The following is a 15,862-nucleotide window of genomic DNA, read 5'->3' as shown; positions in this document are numbered from 1 at the left end:
CCTGCAGGCTGCCCGCACGGTGCCTGCAGACAGGGGAGGGGGCAATTGCCCTCCTCTTACTCCCCCCCTCCCCCTCTTCTTACCCCCCCTCTTCTTACTCCCCCCTCACTCTCTTCTTACCCCCTTCTTACTCTCCCCCTCTTCTTACTTCCCCCTCCCCCTCTTCTTACTCCCACCTCTTCTTACTCCTCCCTCTTCTTACTCCCCTCCCCCTCTTCTTACCCCCCTCTTCTTACCCCCTCCCTCTCTTCTTACCCCCCCTTCCTCTCTCTTCTTACCCCCTCCCTCTCTTCTCCTAACCCCCCCTCTCTCTTCTTACGCCCCTCCCTCTCTCTTCCTACCCCCCTCCCTCTCTCTTCTTACCCCCCTCCCTTTCTCTTCTTACCCCCCTCCCTTTCTCTTCTCCCCCCTCACCCTCTCTCTTCTTACCCCCCCTCCCTCTCTCTTCTTACCCCCCCTCCCTCTCTCTTCTTACCCCCCTCCCTCCCTCTTCTTACCCCCTCCCTCTTTCTTCTTACCCCCCTCCCTCTTTCTTCTTACCCCCCTCCCTCTTTCTTCTTACCCCCCCTCCCTCTTTCTTCTTACCCCCCTCCCTCTTTCTTCTTACCCACCCCCTCCCTCTTTCTTCTTACCCACCCCCTCCCTCTTTCTTCTTACCCCCTCCCCTCCCCTCCCTCTCTGTTAATTTCCCCCCCTCTCTGTTCATTTCCCCCCCTCCATCTCTGTTCATCCCCCCTCCCTGTTTATCCCCCCTCTCTGTTCATCCCCCCTCTCTGTTCATTCCCCCCCTCTCTGTTCATCCCCCCCTCTGTTCATCCCCCCCTCTCTGTTCATCCCCCCACCCCTCCCTCTCTGTTCATTCCCCCCACCCCCTCCCTCTCTGTTCATTCCCCCCACCCCCACCCCCTCTCTGTTCATTCCCCCCCCACCCCCTCCCTCTCTGTTCATCCCCCCCCTCTCTGTTCATTCCCCTCCCCCTCTCTGTTCATTCCCCTCCACCCCCTCCCTCTCTGTTCATTCCCCCTACCCCCTCCCTCTCTGTTCATTTCCCCCCACCCCCTCCCTCTCTGTTCATTTCCCCCCCACCCCCTCCCTCTCTGTTCATTCCCCCACCCCACCCACTCCCTCTCTGTTCATTCCCCCCCACCCCCTCCCTCTCTGTTCATTTCCCCCCCCTCTCTGTTCATCCCCCCCCCACCCCCTCCCTGTTCATTCCCCCCCACCCCCTCCCTGTTCATTCCCCCCCTCCCTCTCTGTTCATTTCCCCCCACCCCCTCTGTTCATTCCCCCCCTCCCTCTCTGTTCATTCCCCCCCCACCCCCTCCCTCCCTGTTCATTCCCCCCCCACACCCCCTCCCTCCCTGTTCATTCCCCCCCCCCACACCCCCTCCCTCCCTCTCTGTTCTTACCCACCCCCTCCTCTGTAGCGTGGCCGAGCTGCTGTCCGGTCCGCGGTGCCCGGCCGGAGTGCTAGGAAGGTGCACACTGAGCACCTTCCTATCACTCCGGCCGGGCACCGGACCGCACAGCAGCTCGGTCACGCTACAGGGGAGGGGAGGTGACAAGCTGCAGCCGCCTGAGCGCTCTTAAGAGAGCGCTCAGGCGGCTGCAGCATTTAAAGGGGCGGGCGGCCCCCTGATGGCGGGCCCCCGTCCCGGCCGGGCCCTCGGACCATGTCCGAAGTGCCCGACCGGTCAGTCCGCCCCTGCTTATAACTCTCTATATCATCTAACTCTGATCTAGTGGGACACTCCTGATCTGTCCAGACACCCTGGATTTTATAGGAAGACAAGAATATAAGTTTCCAAAATTTGCAGCTCTAATATGCTATGAAATATGTTTGTGCCGAGTAAAATCAGTGATGGGCACATACCCATTCTGTCCTTCTCATTCTATTTTAATGGTTTCTATTGATGCAAGCCATTTCTAGCGTGGGGCAAACCAGGCTGCATGGGGTGCTACCGGTGTTCATGCACCGGTAGGGAGGTAAAAAAAAATGTCCATGACAAGCACTGTGCCTTCCTCTCTATAACAATAGAGCCAGTGGTCTGCTCCTCCTGCAAATGGAGATTGCTGCTCTATTGACCCTAGCACTCACTGAATGGATCATTCAGAAAGTGCAGACCATATGCTCCACCCATATAGGTCAGCGTCCACAGAAACACCAGGGATTTTACCCTCTCTCTGCCCAGGTAAGCTGGAGGGGGACAAAAAGCACTACACACACACACACACACACACACACACACCTGGACGGCACTGGGTGACTGGGAGTAAACATTGGAAGGGGAAGAAGGGGAATTATAAAACTTTGGAATTTGATAAGGGAGAGAAGTGTGCATTCTAGAATGTCACCCTGGGAGTTGGTTTCTCTAAATACTGCCCCCTGTTCATGTTGTACACTCATCACGCCTTGATGGGATTAATACTTATTCTCCGGACATCTTTACTAATTCCCAGGCCAGCTTTGATTTTTATTTTGTGATATAATATATATATATATAATGATTATTATTATTATTATTATTATATTTATATAGCACCAACAAATTCCGTAGCACTGTACAATGGGTAGGCTAACAAACATACAATTGTAACCAGACAAGTTTGACGCACAGAAACAGAGGGGCTGAGGGCCCTGCTCAATGAGCTTACATGCTAGAGGGATAAAGTGACACAAAAGGTAAGGGAAGTATTATATAAAGGCATATATTTTAATTATGTTGCACGTCACTAACATCAGCATTGTTGCCCAGAGTCCTGCAGTATCTCCCCTCCCCTCTCCATCCCATCATATCTTCCTGTTGATGGTGGAATCAGGCGTTTATGCATATCCTGGATGATCAGACCCGCCCCAGCTGCCTTGTCATGTTGTGTGTGTGAAGGTGACCCAGAAATCTGTAATTTCTCTGCATGCCCCCACAACAGGCCCACTTTATGCAAAGCACCCTGGGAAAGCATTGCGATAAGATGTTTGTGCAATAGACCATGCACAGGCCTCTGCAGCTCGCTCTTTGCAACCTATCTGCCTACATCGACACACGGTAACAAACAGAAAACATGTTTATACCCACAATATACATATAACTCCGTTTTTTTTTTTGTTTGTTTTTTAAGCAAATGTGTTTGTATTGAATTGTATCAATTTGTTTGTATTCACTTCATTGAATTGTGGAAGAATTAACAAAATAATATTTTGGGTTTAAATAGCCAAACTACGGGGAAAAAAAGGTGATTTTTTTTGTTTTGCAGTCCTACATTAAAATTAACTTGTTGTTTGTTGTTTGTTTTAATGTTTTTCTGTATTTGATTCTTGTGCTATATACATGTATAGTGTGTGTGATACATTGACTAGTTGGCTACTGCAATGTATAGAACCATATAATAAATACATTAGGAGAGATGTGACTGGCTAACTATATTCAGTTTTTCTTTCTCAGTGTCCAGTCGGCCGTAATAAATGTGTTTAAAGGTGGCGGGCTCCAGTCGAATGAACTGTACTCTTTGAACGAAAGCGTCAGGTATGAAATGTTGTGCGCAAGCTGAGTTGTGGAATGTCACGCGGGAATGTCATCGTTTTTATTTTCTGTAACGGGGAATCGTGATCCAAATTGTATAAAATCCTCATTCATTTTAAATACGTCCTACTCTAGACTAGGAAGTCAGTATTGTTATGCCAGTTTAGTAAATCTCGGAGACTTGATAAAGGCTCACAGTGGAGCCGAAACGTTGTCTCCACTTTTTTCCTCCTAATAAAAGACTGGCTTTTAGAAGAAACCTCATGTGCCCGGCAATTTATCTTTTCTTCCAGTTTAGTAAATCTAATTAGTCAATAATGTTTGGTTCTTTTGACAAGTATCTGTTTCTATTGATTTATTTTAGTTTATTTTTTGCCCTAAATCTGGAATTGTGGAGAAATGACAAAATGACAAAGACTTCTAATATAAGTCCAAATTTGTAGAACTGGAAGCATAAACATGTGCAAGGGTTGTACCCCTACACACCCTAGTGCTGATATAAACAGGGCAGCCCTCCAAAATTTTACTGACTATAAAACCGTAAGTATAATAAAAAGGAACATCTACCATCAAACATACAAGGCATAACTTCTACACAAATAAAAATAAACAAGTTATGTATATGTTTAACATTCATATGTTTGTAATTGTATTACACACAAGGAATAATAATTACAGTAAACACAAGTTTTTATTATTAATACTATGATTGTTATTCTATTTACTATACTGTTATATATACTATTATACTATTCCTGATGCCGCCAAGTAAAAACTATAAAAATTATGTATTTTAATAATAACTAGTTTATAATACTGTAATGCAGAGCCAACTTATCCCCCGTCCTTTGTTTAGGTGGACACTTTTGTGTGAGTTTGTGTTAGCTTGATTTATTTAGTAGAAACAAATTGCGACTATTACTATATATATCTGGACACAACACAAAAGTATAAAATATGAAATTTTTATAGTTAAAGGGACACTATAGTGTCAGGAAAACCAAGCTTTTCCTGACACTATAGTACCCTGAGGGTGCCCCCACCCTGAGGGTCCCCCTCCCGTGGCCCTGAAGGGGTTAAAACTCCTTCAGCTACTCACCCTTTTCCCCCGCCGGGCTTCCTTACCTCTCTTCCCCTGCCGAAGTCAGCATCCTTGTCTGACGTCACCGGCGCCAAATGCGCATGCGTGGCACTGCCGCGCCCACATTCAAAGTGTCTGTAGGAAAGCATTTTTCAATGCTTTCCTATGGACACTCTGCGTGATTGAGGCATAATATGCCTCAATCATTGCCGATGCGCCTCTAGTGGCTAGAAGACAGCCACTAGAGGCTGGCTTAACCTCAGATGTAAAAATAGCAGTTTCTCTGAAACTGCTATGTTTACATCAGGCAGGGTTAACCCTAGAGGGACCTGACACCCAGACCACTTCATTGAGCTGAAGTGGTCTGGCTGACTATAGTGTCCCTTTAAGTTTAGATATCTCTGGGTGCGCTTCCTAATGTAATGACTGGAAGCGTAGGTAAGTTGTACAACTTTTCCAAATTGGCTATTTTGTCCTACCTTCGTCGGATCTCCATACAGTTGGTTTAGTAAAAAACTCCAAAGGTGATTATTTTTACAAAAAAATGTTTATTTTTTTTATTGCATACATTCTTCCGCCATTTGCAACATTAAGGAAACCAATTCATTAGCCAAGGTGATTCCTTTGGGATATATTATTGATTAATTAAATAGGCAGTGGGCACTTTAAGCACCATAACCACTACAAGAGAGTCTGGACGTCATTCCAAATTTTTAGATTTGGATAGCTTTGCTGTATAACCAGCAAAGGAAAGAAGTGACTGGCACACTGAACATGATTGTGGAAATCACTGTAGGACACAGTTTGTTTTTTTTGTTTGTTTTTTAAAAGGCTTTCATTTCATGTTATTCTCATTACAATGTAAAACAAAATTTCACAAGTCTTTATGCATAGAGCACCTTGAAAAGCATTTATTTTTCTTTAAGTTAGTAGCTGTTAAAAATATGCACCTTGTGGGACAGCCCTGTACCACGCATTTCCTATAAACATGCACTGTACATTATTTGGATACTGTGGCGTACCTCAAAGGAATCTTTACGCATGCATATTTTATTTTACGAACTACCCTGTTATATATATATATGTATTTTATTTTTATTTTAGACATTTACTCAAAAGTGAACTTGGATCCTTTATCACGGAATATTTTCAGGTAAAGAAAATAAAAAAAAACAACATTTAATTGTTGTATGTTGCCAAAGTCTGCTGTTTGCATTAAGTGCTGACATGCATTTAGATGTGGTTTATGACCTGTAATTTGTGACCTGTAATTTCTCACGATAAGCTGTCTTCTCATTTTCTTGGTTCCGAGACGTGCGGTTTAGCAATTATGATTTAAAGAACTGTTACATCGATATTAACACCTGTGGGTTCTTGCAATAGCTGAATTCTGGATGTTATCAAACCCTTAAAAATACAGTTCCATGTTTTCGCAATTTATTTTTTATTTATTTGAGTATTAACTGTGGTGTGTTATAGGATACCGTATCGTTGGCGGGGGATGTAATTGTTACATAATAATTATTACTAGAGCTCGGTTATCTACAGAATATGTTTGCGTTTGGCTCCCAGATCTATGTAGGTTCTAAAATGTTTTCATGCTGTTGGGCAGTACATGCAGAGTGCTGCCCAACAGTTTGTAACATTGCAGAATTCATATGACGTGGTCTGGTAATGGCAAGTTTCCTTTTTAAAGTATATAAATGCTTTATACATATAGAATTGAAAACCTAAGAAAAACATGGTGGATGTGGTCGCTCTATGTGCGTGACAAGGATACAATAGGATAAAAAAAAAAATTGAGGCAAACCAACAAGCAGAGAAGCAATTCACAAATAGAAGTGGTCACCTGCAATCGTGAACTAAATAGATATTTTTTTCAACATTTGAGAAGAGGGGAGTAAGAGGAGAAATTGTAACAAGGTTTCTGTTCTCGTTAATTGAATTGTGTGCCCTGGCTGTGCCTTGACTGAACTTGGGATGTTACCTGCTGAATCTTTAATGGACATTTTAATAGAATTTAGAACATCAGGTGAAGAGGATAACACAAGTTACAAGTGATTTCCAGATTATATTTTTGGTGTAATTTTCAGAGAACTGACAGTTCTGCTTTAACTAATCTAGACCGTTGTCTTGAGATCCATCCTTGATATGATTTCTATCTACCTACACTTTTCCTGTGCTGCACATCACCCTGAAGACGTGATGTGTGACAAGGGTAAAAGGATGGATCTAGTACCCCTGCCTGGTATTCCCAAACAAGGCGAGTTTGGTTAATTTCTGGGAAAATTGATCCTGTCTTTAACTTTCTTCCCTATACAAAAAAAAAGATAAAAATATCCATGTAGGTTTTTTCCTACCACAGCGTAGTAACAACCCGTTCGTTTTATTCAGCTGAGCAAACAAAATGAAACAAATCTACAGCTTTGAAAACCAATCAAGGTTATATCCGAAAGTGTAAATTGGCAGGAATTCCAAACATTATTTTTTTTTACATTTTAGACCGATATAACTGAATTATAACTCAAATTATTTTCACTTCGATGTTTTTTTCTTCGAAAATATGAAATTTACTTTGAATTCCCAATAATGAACATATTAATAAATATCACTGAATTTATTCCATGGTTACTGACACTGATTTTAAACCGGCATGTGCATTACTTGTGGGTAGTTTGCAAATTAGCCTATTTATGAATTTGTGCGCGGGATTCCCCTTTAATTAATTCATTTCTTTTTGCATTTCCCCTTCCCACTTCTGTTTTTAGTGTTTGTTTTACGAGGTTGAGTATCTGCCTCCTCTTCTTATTGTGTATTTTAGGTGTACCTTTTTTTTTTTTTTTAGTGAAACTTTTATATAGCCCGCCCTAAATACTAGTACTAAATATATAAATATATGTGGTTTTCTGAGAATATTACAGAATTTGCAGTTTTAATAACCAAATGTTTCACTAATGGTTAGCCAGTCATAACAGGTTTCTCCAAAACATTATACTTTAGCGAAAGCCAAGCCTCCCACTCAGTCTAGTTCCCCTCAATCTACCCTTTTAACTCCTTCAAGTCTGCCACTCAGAATTCAGTCTCTTTTCCTCTAAACCATTGTTTAACGCTTTCAAGCCTCACAATCTGAATACAGCTCTGGTCCTTTCCATTACTGTTGTTTTACTGTGGTTCCAAATCCACCAGGACATATTTAACTTCTATTTAATGACAGACAACAGGTGAAGAGTACTGACCGGTAGACTTCATATGCTGCTGGGTGATCCATGAACTAATCGAAGGGACATTCTAGAGATTCTGATTTCTTTCCTCCAGTATATGAATGCTGTCTACTGCAGGATAGCACTGTCCATTAGCATGAAGTGATACATACCTAGAAATATATGGTGTTTCAAGCGCCACAATTTATTTCCCCAGTTGCTAAGTTTGGGATATTGATCTATCAAAGGCCCTTTTAGGTAGTAAAGAGTGAGTCATTGAACCCCAGGCCACAGCTGGTTTTGGTCCATGGAATGGACGGCTAGGATACACCATAACTCACGTGTGAAACTCATGCACTTTTCTAAAAATCTATTTACAGAATCAGTTACTATCAAAAGGTCTTGTGTTAATGGAAGAGAAGGTGAAGTTGTATGAAGGTGAGTCATTGGATTTACACAGGAAATTGTATTGTAGTAATGTACACTGTTGTCAAGAAATTGAAATCAAATGTGTGTCCTTTTGAATTCAAAATAAATATGTAGATAATGGTGACCTCATCACGTGACTTTATATCTCCACAGACAAGTAGAATTGAAACAGTACCATTAACGTAAATGCCACATGATGGTATTTATTTATTTAACAATTCTCATATGGTACCGTTATAGAGGGCACATTTTGAGGCACAATGCCAACAAATTAGGGGTAGCGATCGCTAAACATTTCTACCTATGGATTCAGTTTAGCTTATGTCATACTACCCAAGTGTCCCTATTTATGAGGGACAGTCTCAATTTTGGACCCAAATCCATCTGTCGCTCTTTTCAATCCTAATGTCCCTGTTTTCTAGGAGCTCCATATTGTTGGTGTATTTGAGTGTATAATAGAGCTCCACAGCAATAATACTCCCAGTAATGTGTCTTTAAACTACAATAAATGTGTTTAGAAATCAGTCTGTGTAAATAAGATACATTGCTCTTCTAGATTACATTTTTGTTACATACATTTTTATTAATACCTACATCACCTAAAATGTCTCAGAACAGCTCTGCCCCTTAAAAACAGTTTGCCAACTTACCTGGGGTCTGCTGGGATATGGGGCTGTAGTGTGTGAGTGGTGCAATGTGTGCAGTGTGTGTGTGTGGGGGGTGTAGTGTGTGAATGTGTGTATGGGGAGGCAGTGTGTATGTGTGTGTGTGTGGCAATGTGTGTATGGCGGATTGTGTATGTGTGTGGGGCAATGTGTGTATGGGGGGCAGTGTATGTGGGGGCAGTGTATGTGTGTATGTGGGGGCAGTGTATGTGTGTGGGACAGTGTGTGTGTGTGTGTGTGTGCGTGTGTGTCTGGGGCAGTTTATGTGTGTGAGTGTGTGGGGCAGTGTATGTGGAGGCAGTGTATGTGTGTGTGTGTGTGTGTGTGTGGGGCAGCCTTTGTGTGTGTGGGTCAGGGCATGTGGGGGGGCAGTGTGTAAATGTGTGGTGAGCAGGGTAGGGAGGCTTTTTTATAAAAAAATTTTAAATAAAAATAAATAAATGTATGTCCCCCCTCCCTTCTTACCTTTACTGAGGGAGGAAGGGGGACATTTCTCGATCCCTGGTGGTCCGTGGGGAATCCCTGGTGGTCGTAGTGGGGAGAGTGAACTCTAGCCCGCAGCTCCAGGGCTAGAGTTCACTCTTGTGAGATCCGGAGCGTTGCGGTGATAACCACGGCAACGCTCCGTGCTTGCGAGAGAAGAACCTGGAGGAGCTGCAGGCTGAGCTCCCGGGTCCTCTCTCCCTCCCTGCCGGCTGCCAGCACAGTGCCTGTGGACTGGGGAGGGAGATCACTGATCTCCCTTCCGGTCTGTGAAGGCACATTGCAGGGCTGGCGCTTGGACAGTGCCAGCCCTGCATTAGCCGGCAGAGGAGAGCCTCAGGGGGGGCAATTCCCCCGTTGCCCCCCCCCCCTGGATCCTCCAGTGTGTCAGGCTGCCTGCCAATCATGCAGGATGATTAAACAAGGGCATACTGTGCAGACAGCACCCTGAGCTTGGCATAAATGCGTCTAATGATGCACTCGCTCTACCTTTCTAAGGACTATCCCGTAGCACTCGCTGATCCTCTCCTCTATCTTCTTACTAGAAGGCAGCGGCTCCTGTTATATAGTCTTGGACAGAGAAAAGGTGGATGTAATAAGTGTAGAAGAAAGTGAACATGCCACAGTGATAGAGACTGAAGCAGCAAGAGCATTCGCATAGTGCGCAAACTCATCTTTACTTTAATTTCATTGTCAGCAAGTCCACACCGATTTTGTTCCCCTACATCCCTCTTAAGTTTCCATACTTTAGCAAGAGCAAGTGAGGAGTAGTAAAAACAATGAAGATATTCTTTAAATCAATGGGCTTATTCCATAGGCATCGGACCTGGAGCTGCAGCTCCATCAGCCCCTACGTTAATCTGGCCCTGAGATTAGAGCTGTGAAGATTGCGAGGCACTGCCAACAGCAAACTGCTGCATTCCGTTTTCTAGTTTGGCTGTATTGACCTCAAAATTTCAATTTTCTTGTCGGTTTCACAAAATACACATTTTAGGGAACAAATCCCACACACCATGATCAATAACATTTATCAACATCTAACATCCTCAGAGCCTCATTTCTTATATGGGATCACTGAATTAATGTCATGTTTGTTTACATAACACCTCCACATAACACAGCGCTGTATGATAGATAATGCATCGTCAAAGTGATCGACAGGAAGAGGATTTTTTGTTTGTTTGTTACATGACTATCTAGTCCGCATTCATACGGTGCATCACTAAGACAAAGCTATAATCCCCTATTTTACACCATCCCTGCTCTAAAGGTGACAGCCCTATGCTATATTACAATTGGAATCTGCTATATTAGACCTGATGGATTTAAAAAAAAAAATGTTTCTAAAAGACGACAAATAATTGCATTTCTAAAGAGTGTTCCCTATCCTGGATTTAGGTGAAAACCGAATTGCCATCATATCCGAGCTATGGGACCATTTCTTTACTGAGATCTTGCCTACGCTTCAGGCTATATTTTATCCTGTCCAGGTGAGAGACACGGCAAAACCTTTTAAATATTTGATGTTTTTACTGATGTGGGGGGAGATCATTTTGTGGAATTTGTGTTCGACCTTTTAGTTGGTATTTCATCCTGGAAATAAAAATGCGAGGTCTCTAGCGAAACACTTACCCGACACAGATTTTCTAAGATGTAGTTAATGTGTAATTAGACTTTATTGCAAACCGGTTGAAATTGCCCTCATTAATTCCTTTGTGTGTGACGACGTGGGTTCCTAATTAACGTTAAATCAGGTTTTCTTCTTTTGGCTTCAGTTAAATAGAAGCATAAATCCTGTTATGAATGAATATTTTGCAGGGGTAGTAAACATTAGTGACTTCAGTGCCGAATGTGGAATTGGCGTGTTAAACCTCTTACGACACAGGGAGTTGAAATTAGCATCTAAGATAAGATGACTACATTTTGTCTTGAAGGCAGGGCGATACTTAAAGAGAACTCATACCTAACAGGTTGTTATTGACGTTAATGTTTCTGGGAAATATGATTCATAACCAGCCTCCCTTGTACCAGCTCACAGTCTTTGTAGGTGAGTCTTATGCAGGTTTTTCACACCGAAGATCTCACACTCTGTGATTTATGCCCATGGAGAATGCATGCTCTAACTGGGAACTATCGCTTACCAGGATTTTCTAATATTATGTATGTAACAAATATGTATCTGTCAGGTTTGAAAAATAAAATGAAGTGTAGAAACCACGGTGCTGTATTTACTCTCTATTCTGTAACTAAGCACATCCATATTGCCTTCCTGTCAGTCATTGTTATAAGCTCTATCTTTTGCACCCGTCAGACCACACAGAGAGCGCGTAGAGAGAGGATCCAACTGGGTTGGGATCTCAATTTAATATAAATTTAAAAGAAAACTGTGTATCTTAAGAAGAAAAAAAGGCCAACAGAACTTATAGGTGGTTTTCAATGTTTTATTCATTAGTGTGATTTTTTAAGAAGTGAGCGTGCAACTTAAAGCGGCACTGTCATGCCGAACTTACCTTTCCTCAATCTCTTCCTCTCCTCCCCCTCTCTCGGGATCTGTTATTCTTTTCTTCCTGTCTTCTTTAGTTTTCTTTAAAATCATAAGACAAAGTAGGGACTCTGTCTTATGGAGGATTCCTCCGCTTGACCAGCTCTGACCAGCGGAGGAGCAAAGTGTGCTTCATTTCCGCTGGTCAGAGCAATTTTCCCATGATCCCTAGCTTTCCTCCCTGTTCCCACAATGCTTCTTGTCAGTATTGCCGAACGTCCTGTCACTTAGACAGAACGCCGGCAAAACTGCCGAATTGCATCCTAACAGAATGAGCACTGTTTCTCCATTGTGTTAGGATGCAATTCGGTACTTTGTTCGGATCGGAATTTCATTCAAATGAATGAAACTCCGATCCTATTCATTGCTGTGGCTGCATCTTACAGCCGCTTAGTAGATAACTCCCTAATTCCCACGGTATCAGGGAGCTATCTACTAAAAGGCTGAAAGACCTAAACTGGTCTTTCAGCCAAATTTACTAACACCAAGTAAAAATGACTTGGTATTAGTAAATAATATGCCCCTACTCGCTATACCGCGAGTAGGGGCATGTCTAGTAAGCAGTGAGCAGCCTGTGGCTGCTCACTGTAGAAAAAAAAAAAAATATTGCCCCCCACCCCTAAATGACGGGTGGGGGCCGTAAAGTAAAATAAGGGAGGGAGACCTATTGTCCCCCCCCCCCGGCCCCCACCCCTGAGCGGTGGGTGGGGGCCATAAAGATAATGAGGGGGGGGGGACCTACTGTCCTCCCCCCCGGCCCCCACCCCTGGGCGGCGGGTGGGGGCCATAATGGTAATAAAGGGGGGGGGGACCTACTGTCCTCCCCCCCGGCCCCCACCCCTGGGCGGCGGGTGGGGGCCATAATGGTAATAAAGGGGGGGGGGGGACCTACTGTCCTCCCCCCCGGCCCCCACCCCTGGGCGGCGGGTGGGGGCCATAATAGTAGTAGGGGGGGGGGGACCTACTGTCCTCCCCCCCGGCCCCCACCCCTGGCCGGCGGGTGGGGGCCATAATGGTAATAAGAGGGGGGGGACCTACTGTCCTCCCCCCCCCGGCCCCCACCCCTGGGCGGCGGGTGGGGGCCATAATAGTAGTAGGGGGGGGAGCTACTGTCCTCCCCCCCGGCCCCCACCCCTGGCCGGCGGGTGGGGGCCATAATAGTAATAGGGGGGGGGGACACCTACTGTCCTCCCCCCCCAGGCCCCCACCCCTGGGCGGCGGGTGGGGGCCATAATAGTAGTAGGGGGGGGGGACCTACTGTCCTCCCCCCCCCGGCCCCCACCCCTGGCCGGCGGGTGGGGACCATAATGGTAATAAGAGGGGGGGGGGGACCTACTGTCCTCCCCCCCGGCCCCCACCCCTGGGCGGCGGGTGGGGGCCATCATAGTAATAAGAGGGGGGGGGACCTACTGTCCTCCCCCCCCGGCCCCCACCCCTGGGTGGCGGGTGGGGGCCATCATAGTAATAAGGGGGGGGGGGAGACCTACTGCCCCCCCCCCCCGGCCCCCACCCCTGGGCGGCGGGTGGGGGCACTAAGTAAATTCCCCCCCCCCCCCCATCAAGGTGACTAGGGGTGCCCAAGCCCCTAGTCACCCACCCCCCACCCAAATAAAAAATGCCCCTACCTACCCCCTCACCCTAAAAAATAGTGAGGGGGGAATAAAATTGCTAACCTGTAAAGTAAAATTAAACTTACCATTCGACGTCTTCTTTTTTCTAAAATCTTCATTTTTCAGCCCCAAAAAAGGCCAAATAAAAAACCATCATAGCCGTCGAACTAAAAATAAAATAAAAAACCCGAGCGCAAAAAAAAAAAAAAAAACCCGACGAAAAAGAAAAAACCCGAGCGCACAAAAAAATAATCCATCTTCACCCATGGAGGGCTCCGCGCAGACTGAGCTCCGCAGGGCGGGGCAAGGCTTATAAAGCCTTGCCCCGCCCTGCAATTAGCCTAAGAACACTCTGATTGGTGGGTTTAAGCCAATCAGAGTGCTCTTTGTCATTTTACAAGCGTGGGAAAGTTCTTTGGAATTTTCCCACGCTTGTAAAATGACACAGAGCACTGTGATTGGATGGCTTGAAATCCATCCAATCACAGTGCTCTGTGTCATTTTACAAGCGTGGGAAAATTCCAAAGAACTTTCCCACGCTTGTAAAATGACACAGAGCACTGTGATTGGATGGCTTGAAATCCATCCAATCACAGTGCTCTGTGTCATTTTACAAGCGTGGGAAAATTCCAAAGAACTTTCCCACGCTTGTAAAATGACACAGAGCACTGTGATTGGATGGCTTGAAATCCATCCAATCACAGTGCTCTGTGTCATTTTACAAGCGTGGGAAAATTCCAAAGAACTTTCCCACGCTTGTAAAATGACACAGAGCACTGTGATTGGATGGATTTCAAGCCATCCAATCACAGTGCTCTGTGTCATTTTACAAACGTGGGAAAATTCCAAAGAACTTTCCCACGCTTGTAAAATGACAAAGAGCACTCTGATTGGCTTAAACCCACCAATCAGAGTGTTCTTAGGCTAATTGCAGGGCGGGGCAAGGCTTTATAAGCCTTGCCCCGCCCTGCGGAGCTCAGTCTGCGCGGAGCCCTCCATGGGTGAAGATGGATTATTTTTTTGTGCGCTCGGGTTTTTTCTTTTTCGTCAGGTTTTTTTTTTTTTTTTTTGCGCTCGGGTTTTTTATTTTATTTTTAGTTCGACGGCTATGATGGTTTTTTATTTGGCCTTTTTTGGGGCTGAAAAATGAAGATTTTAGAAAAAAGAAGACGTCGAATGGTAAGTTTAATTTTACTTTACAGGTTAGCAATTTTATTCCCCCCTCACTATTTTTTAGGGTGAGGGGGGTAGGTAGGGGCATTTTTTATTTGGGTGGGGGGTGGGTGACTAGGGGCTTGGGCACCCCTAGTCACCTTGATATGGGGGGGGGGGGGAATTTACTTAGCGCCCCCACCCGCCGCCCAGGGGTGGGGGCGGGGGGAGGACAGTAGGTCCCCCCCCATTATCGTTATGGCCCCCACCCGCCGCCCAGGGGTGGGGGCCGGGGGGGGGGAGGACAGTAGATCCCCCCCCCCTTATTACTATTATGGCCCCCACCCGCCGCCCAGGGGTGGGGGCCGGGGGGGGGAGGACAGTAGGCCCCCCCCCTTTTTTCCATTAGGGCCCCCACCCGCCGCCCAGGGGTGGGGGCCGGGGGCTGGAGGACAGTAGGTCCCCCCCCTATTACTATTATGGCCCCCACCCGCCGCCCAGGGGTGGGGGCCGGGGGGTGGAGGACAGTAGGTCCCCCCCCCCCTTATTACTATTATGGCCCCCACCCGCCGCCCAGGGGTGGGGGCCTGAGGGGAGGACAGTAGGTCCCCCCTCATTCCCATTATGGCCCCCACCCGCCGTCCAGGGGTGGGGGCCGGCGGGGAAGGACAGTAGGTCCCCCGTCCCCCCCCCCTTATTACCCTTTTTTTTTTTTTTTTTTTTTTACAGTGAGCAGCCACAGGCTGCTCACTGTTTAGTGGACATGCCCCTACTCGCGATATAGCGAGTAGGGGCATTGGGGAGATTCTAATCTCCCTTGTGCTATTATGGGGGTCATATTGACCCCCATAGAGTGAGGGGGGGACCTGGGGGGCTTATGAAGTGGTGGGGAGCACAGCTCCCCACCGCTTCTGTCTTTACATATTACAAGGAGGGAGCTGCATGCCGGTAGCTCCCTCCTTGTAATAAACCGAACGAACAAACGAACACTGATACTCAGTGTTAGTTTGTTCGTCTGATTTTTTCTATTCATTCATTCGTCTGTCTGATGAATGAATGAATAGATGAAATTCCCGTTCGCATGTCCAGATGTTTCACTGGGCATGTGCGGGAATCTCACAGTCTGTGTAGTGTGGGTAGATGACGTGTCCCACAGGGACTTCACCTACCCACACAAAGATG

At 45.7% G+C, this 15,862-nt stretch overlaps 2 protein-coding genes across 2 annotated transcripts in view; both read left to right on the top strand.

Moving 5' to 3' along the window:
• Positions 1-15,862, top strand: part of IFTAP (intraflagellar transport associated protein) — a 526,063-nt gene that overhangs the window by 313,314 nt on the left and 196,887 nt on the right. The window lies entirely within an intron of this gene.
• PRR5L (proline rich 5 like) overlaps positions 1-15,862 on the top strand; it is a 46,989-nt gene that overhangs the window by 22,959 nt on the left and 8,168 nt on the right. The window contains exons 3-6 of the mRNA XM_063438031.1: positions 3,441-3,521; positions 5,704-5,752; positions 8,180-8,237; positions 10,775-10,866. Coding sequence (XP_063294101.1) covers positions 3,441-3,521; positions 5,704-5,752; positions 8,180-8,237; positions 10,775-10,866 — 280 coding nt within the window. The remainder of the gene's footprint in view (positions 1-3,440; positions 3,522-5,703; positions 5,753-8,179; positions 8,238-10,774; positions 10,867-15,862) is intronic.

Source organism: Pelobates fuscus, chromosome 12, assembly GCF_036172605.1.
Source record: "Pelobates fuscus isolate aPelFus1 chromosome 12, aPelFus1.pri, whole genome shotgun sequence".
In the NCBI taxonomy this organism is placed as follows: domain Eukaryota; kingdom Metazoa; phylum Chordata; class Amphibia; order Anura; family Pelobatidae; genus Pelobates; species Pelobates fuscus.
This window is presented reverse-complemented; position numbering and strand designations above follow the sequence as displayed.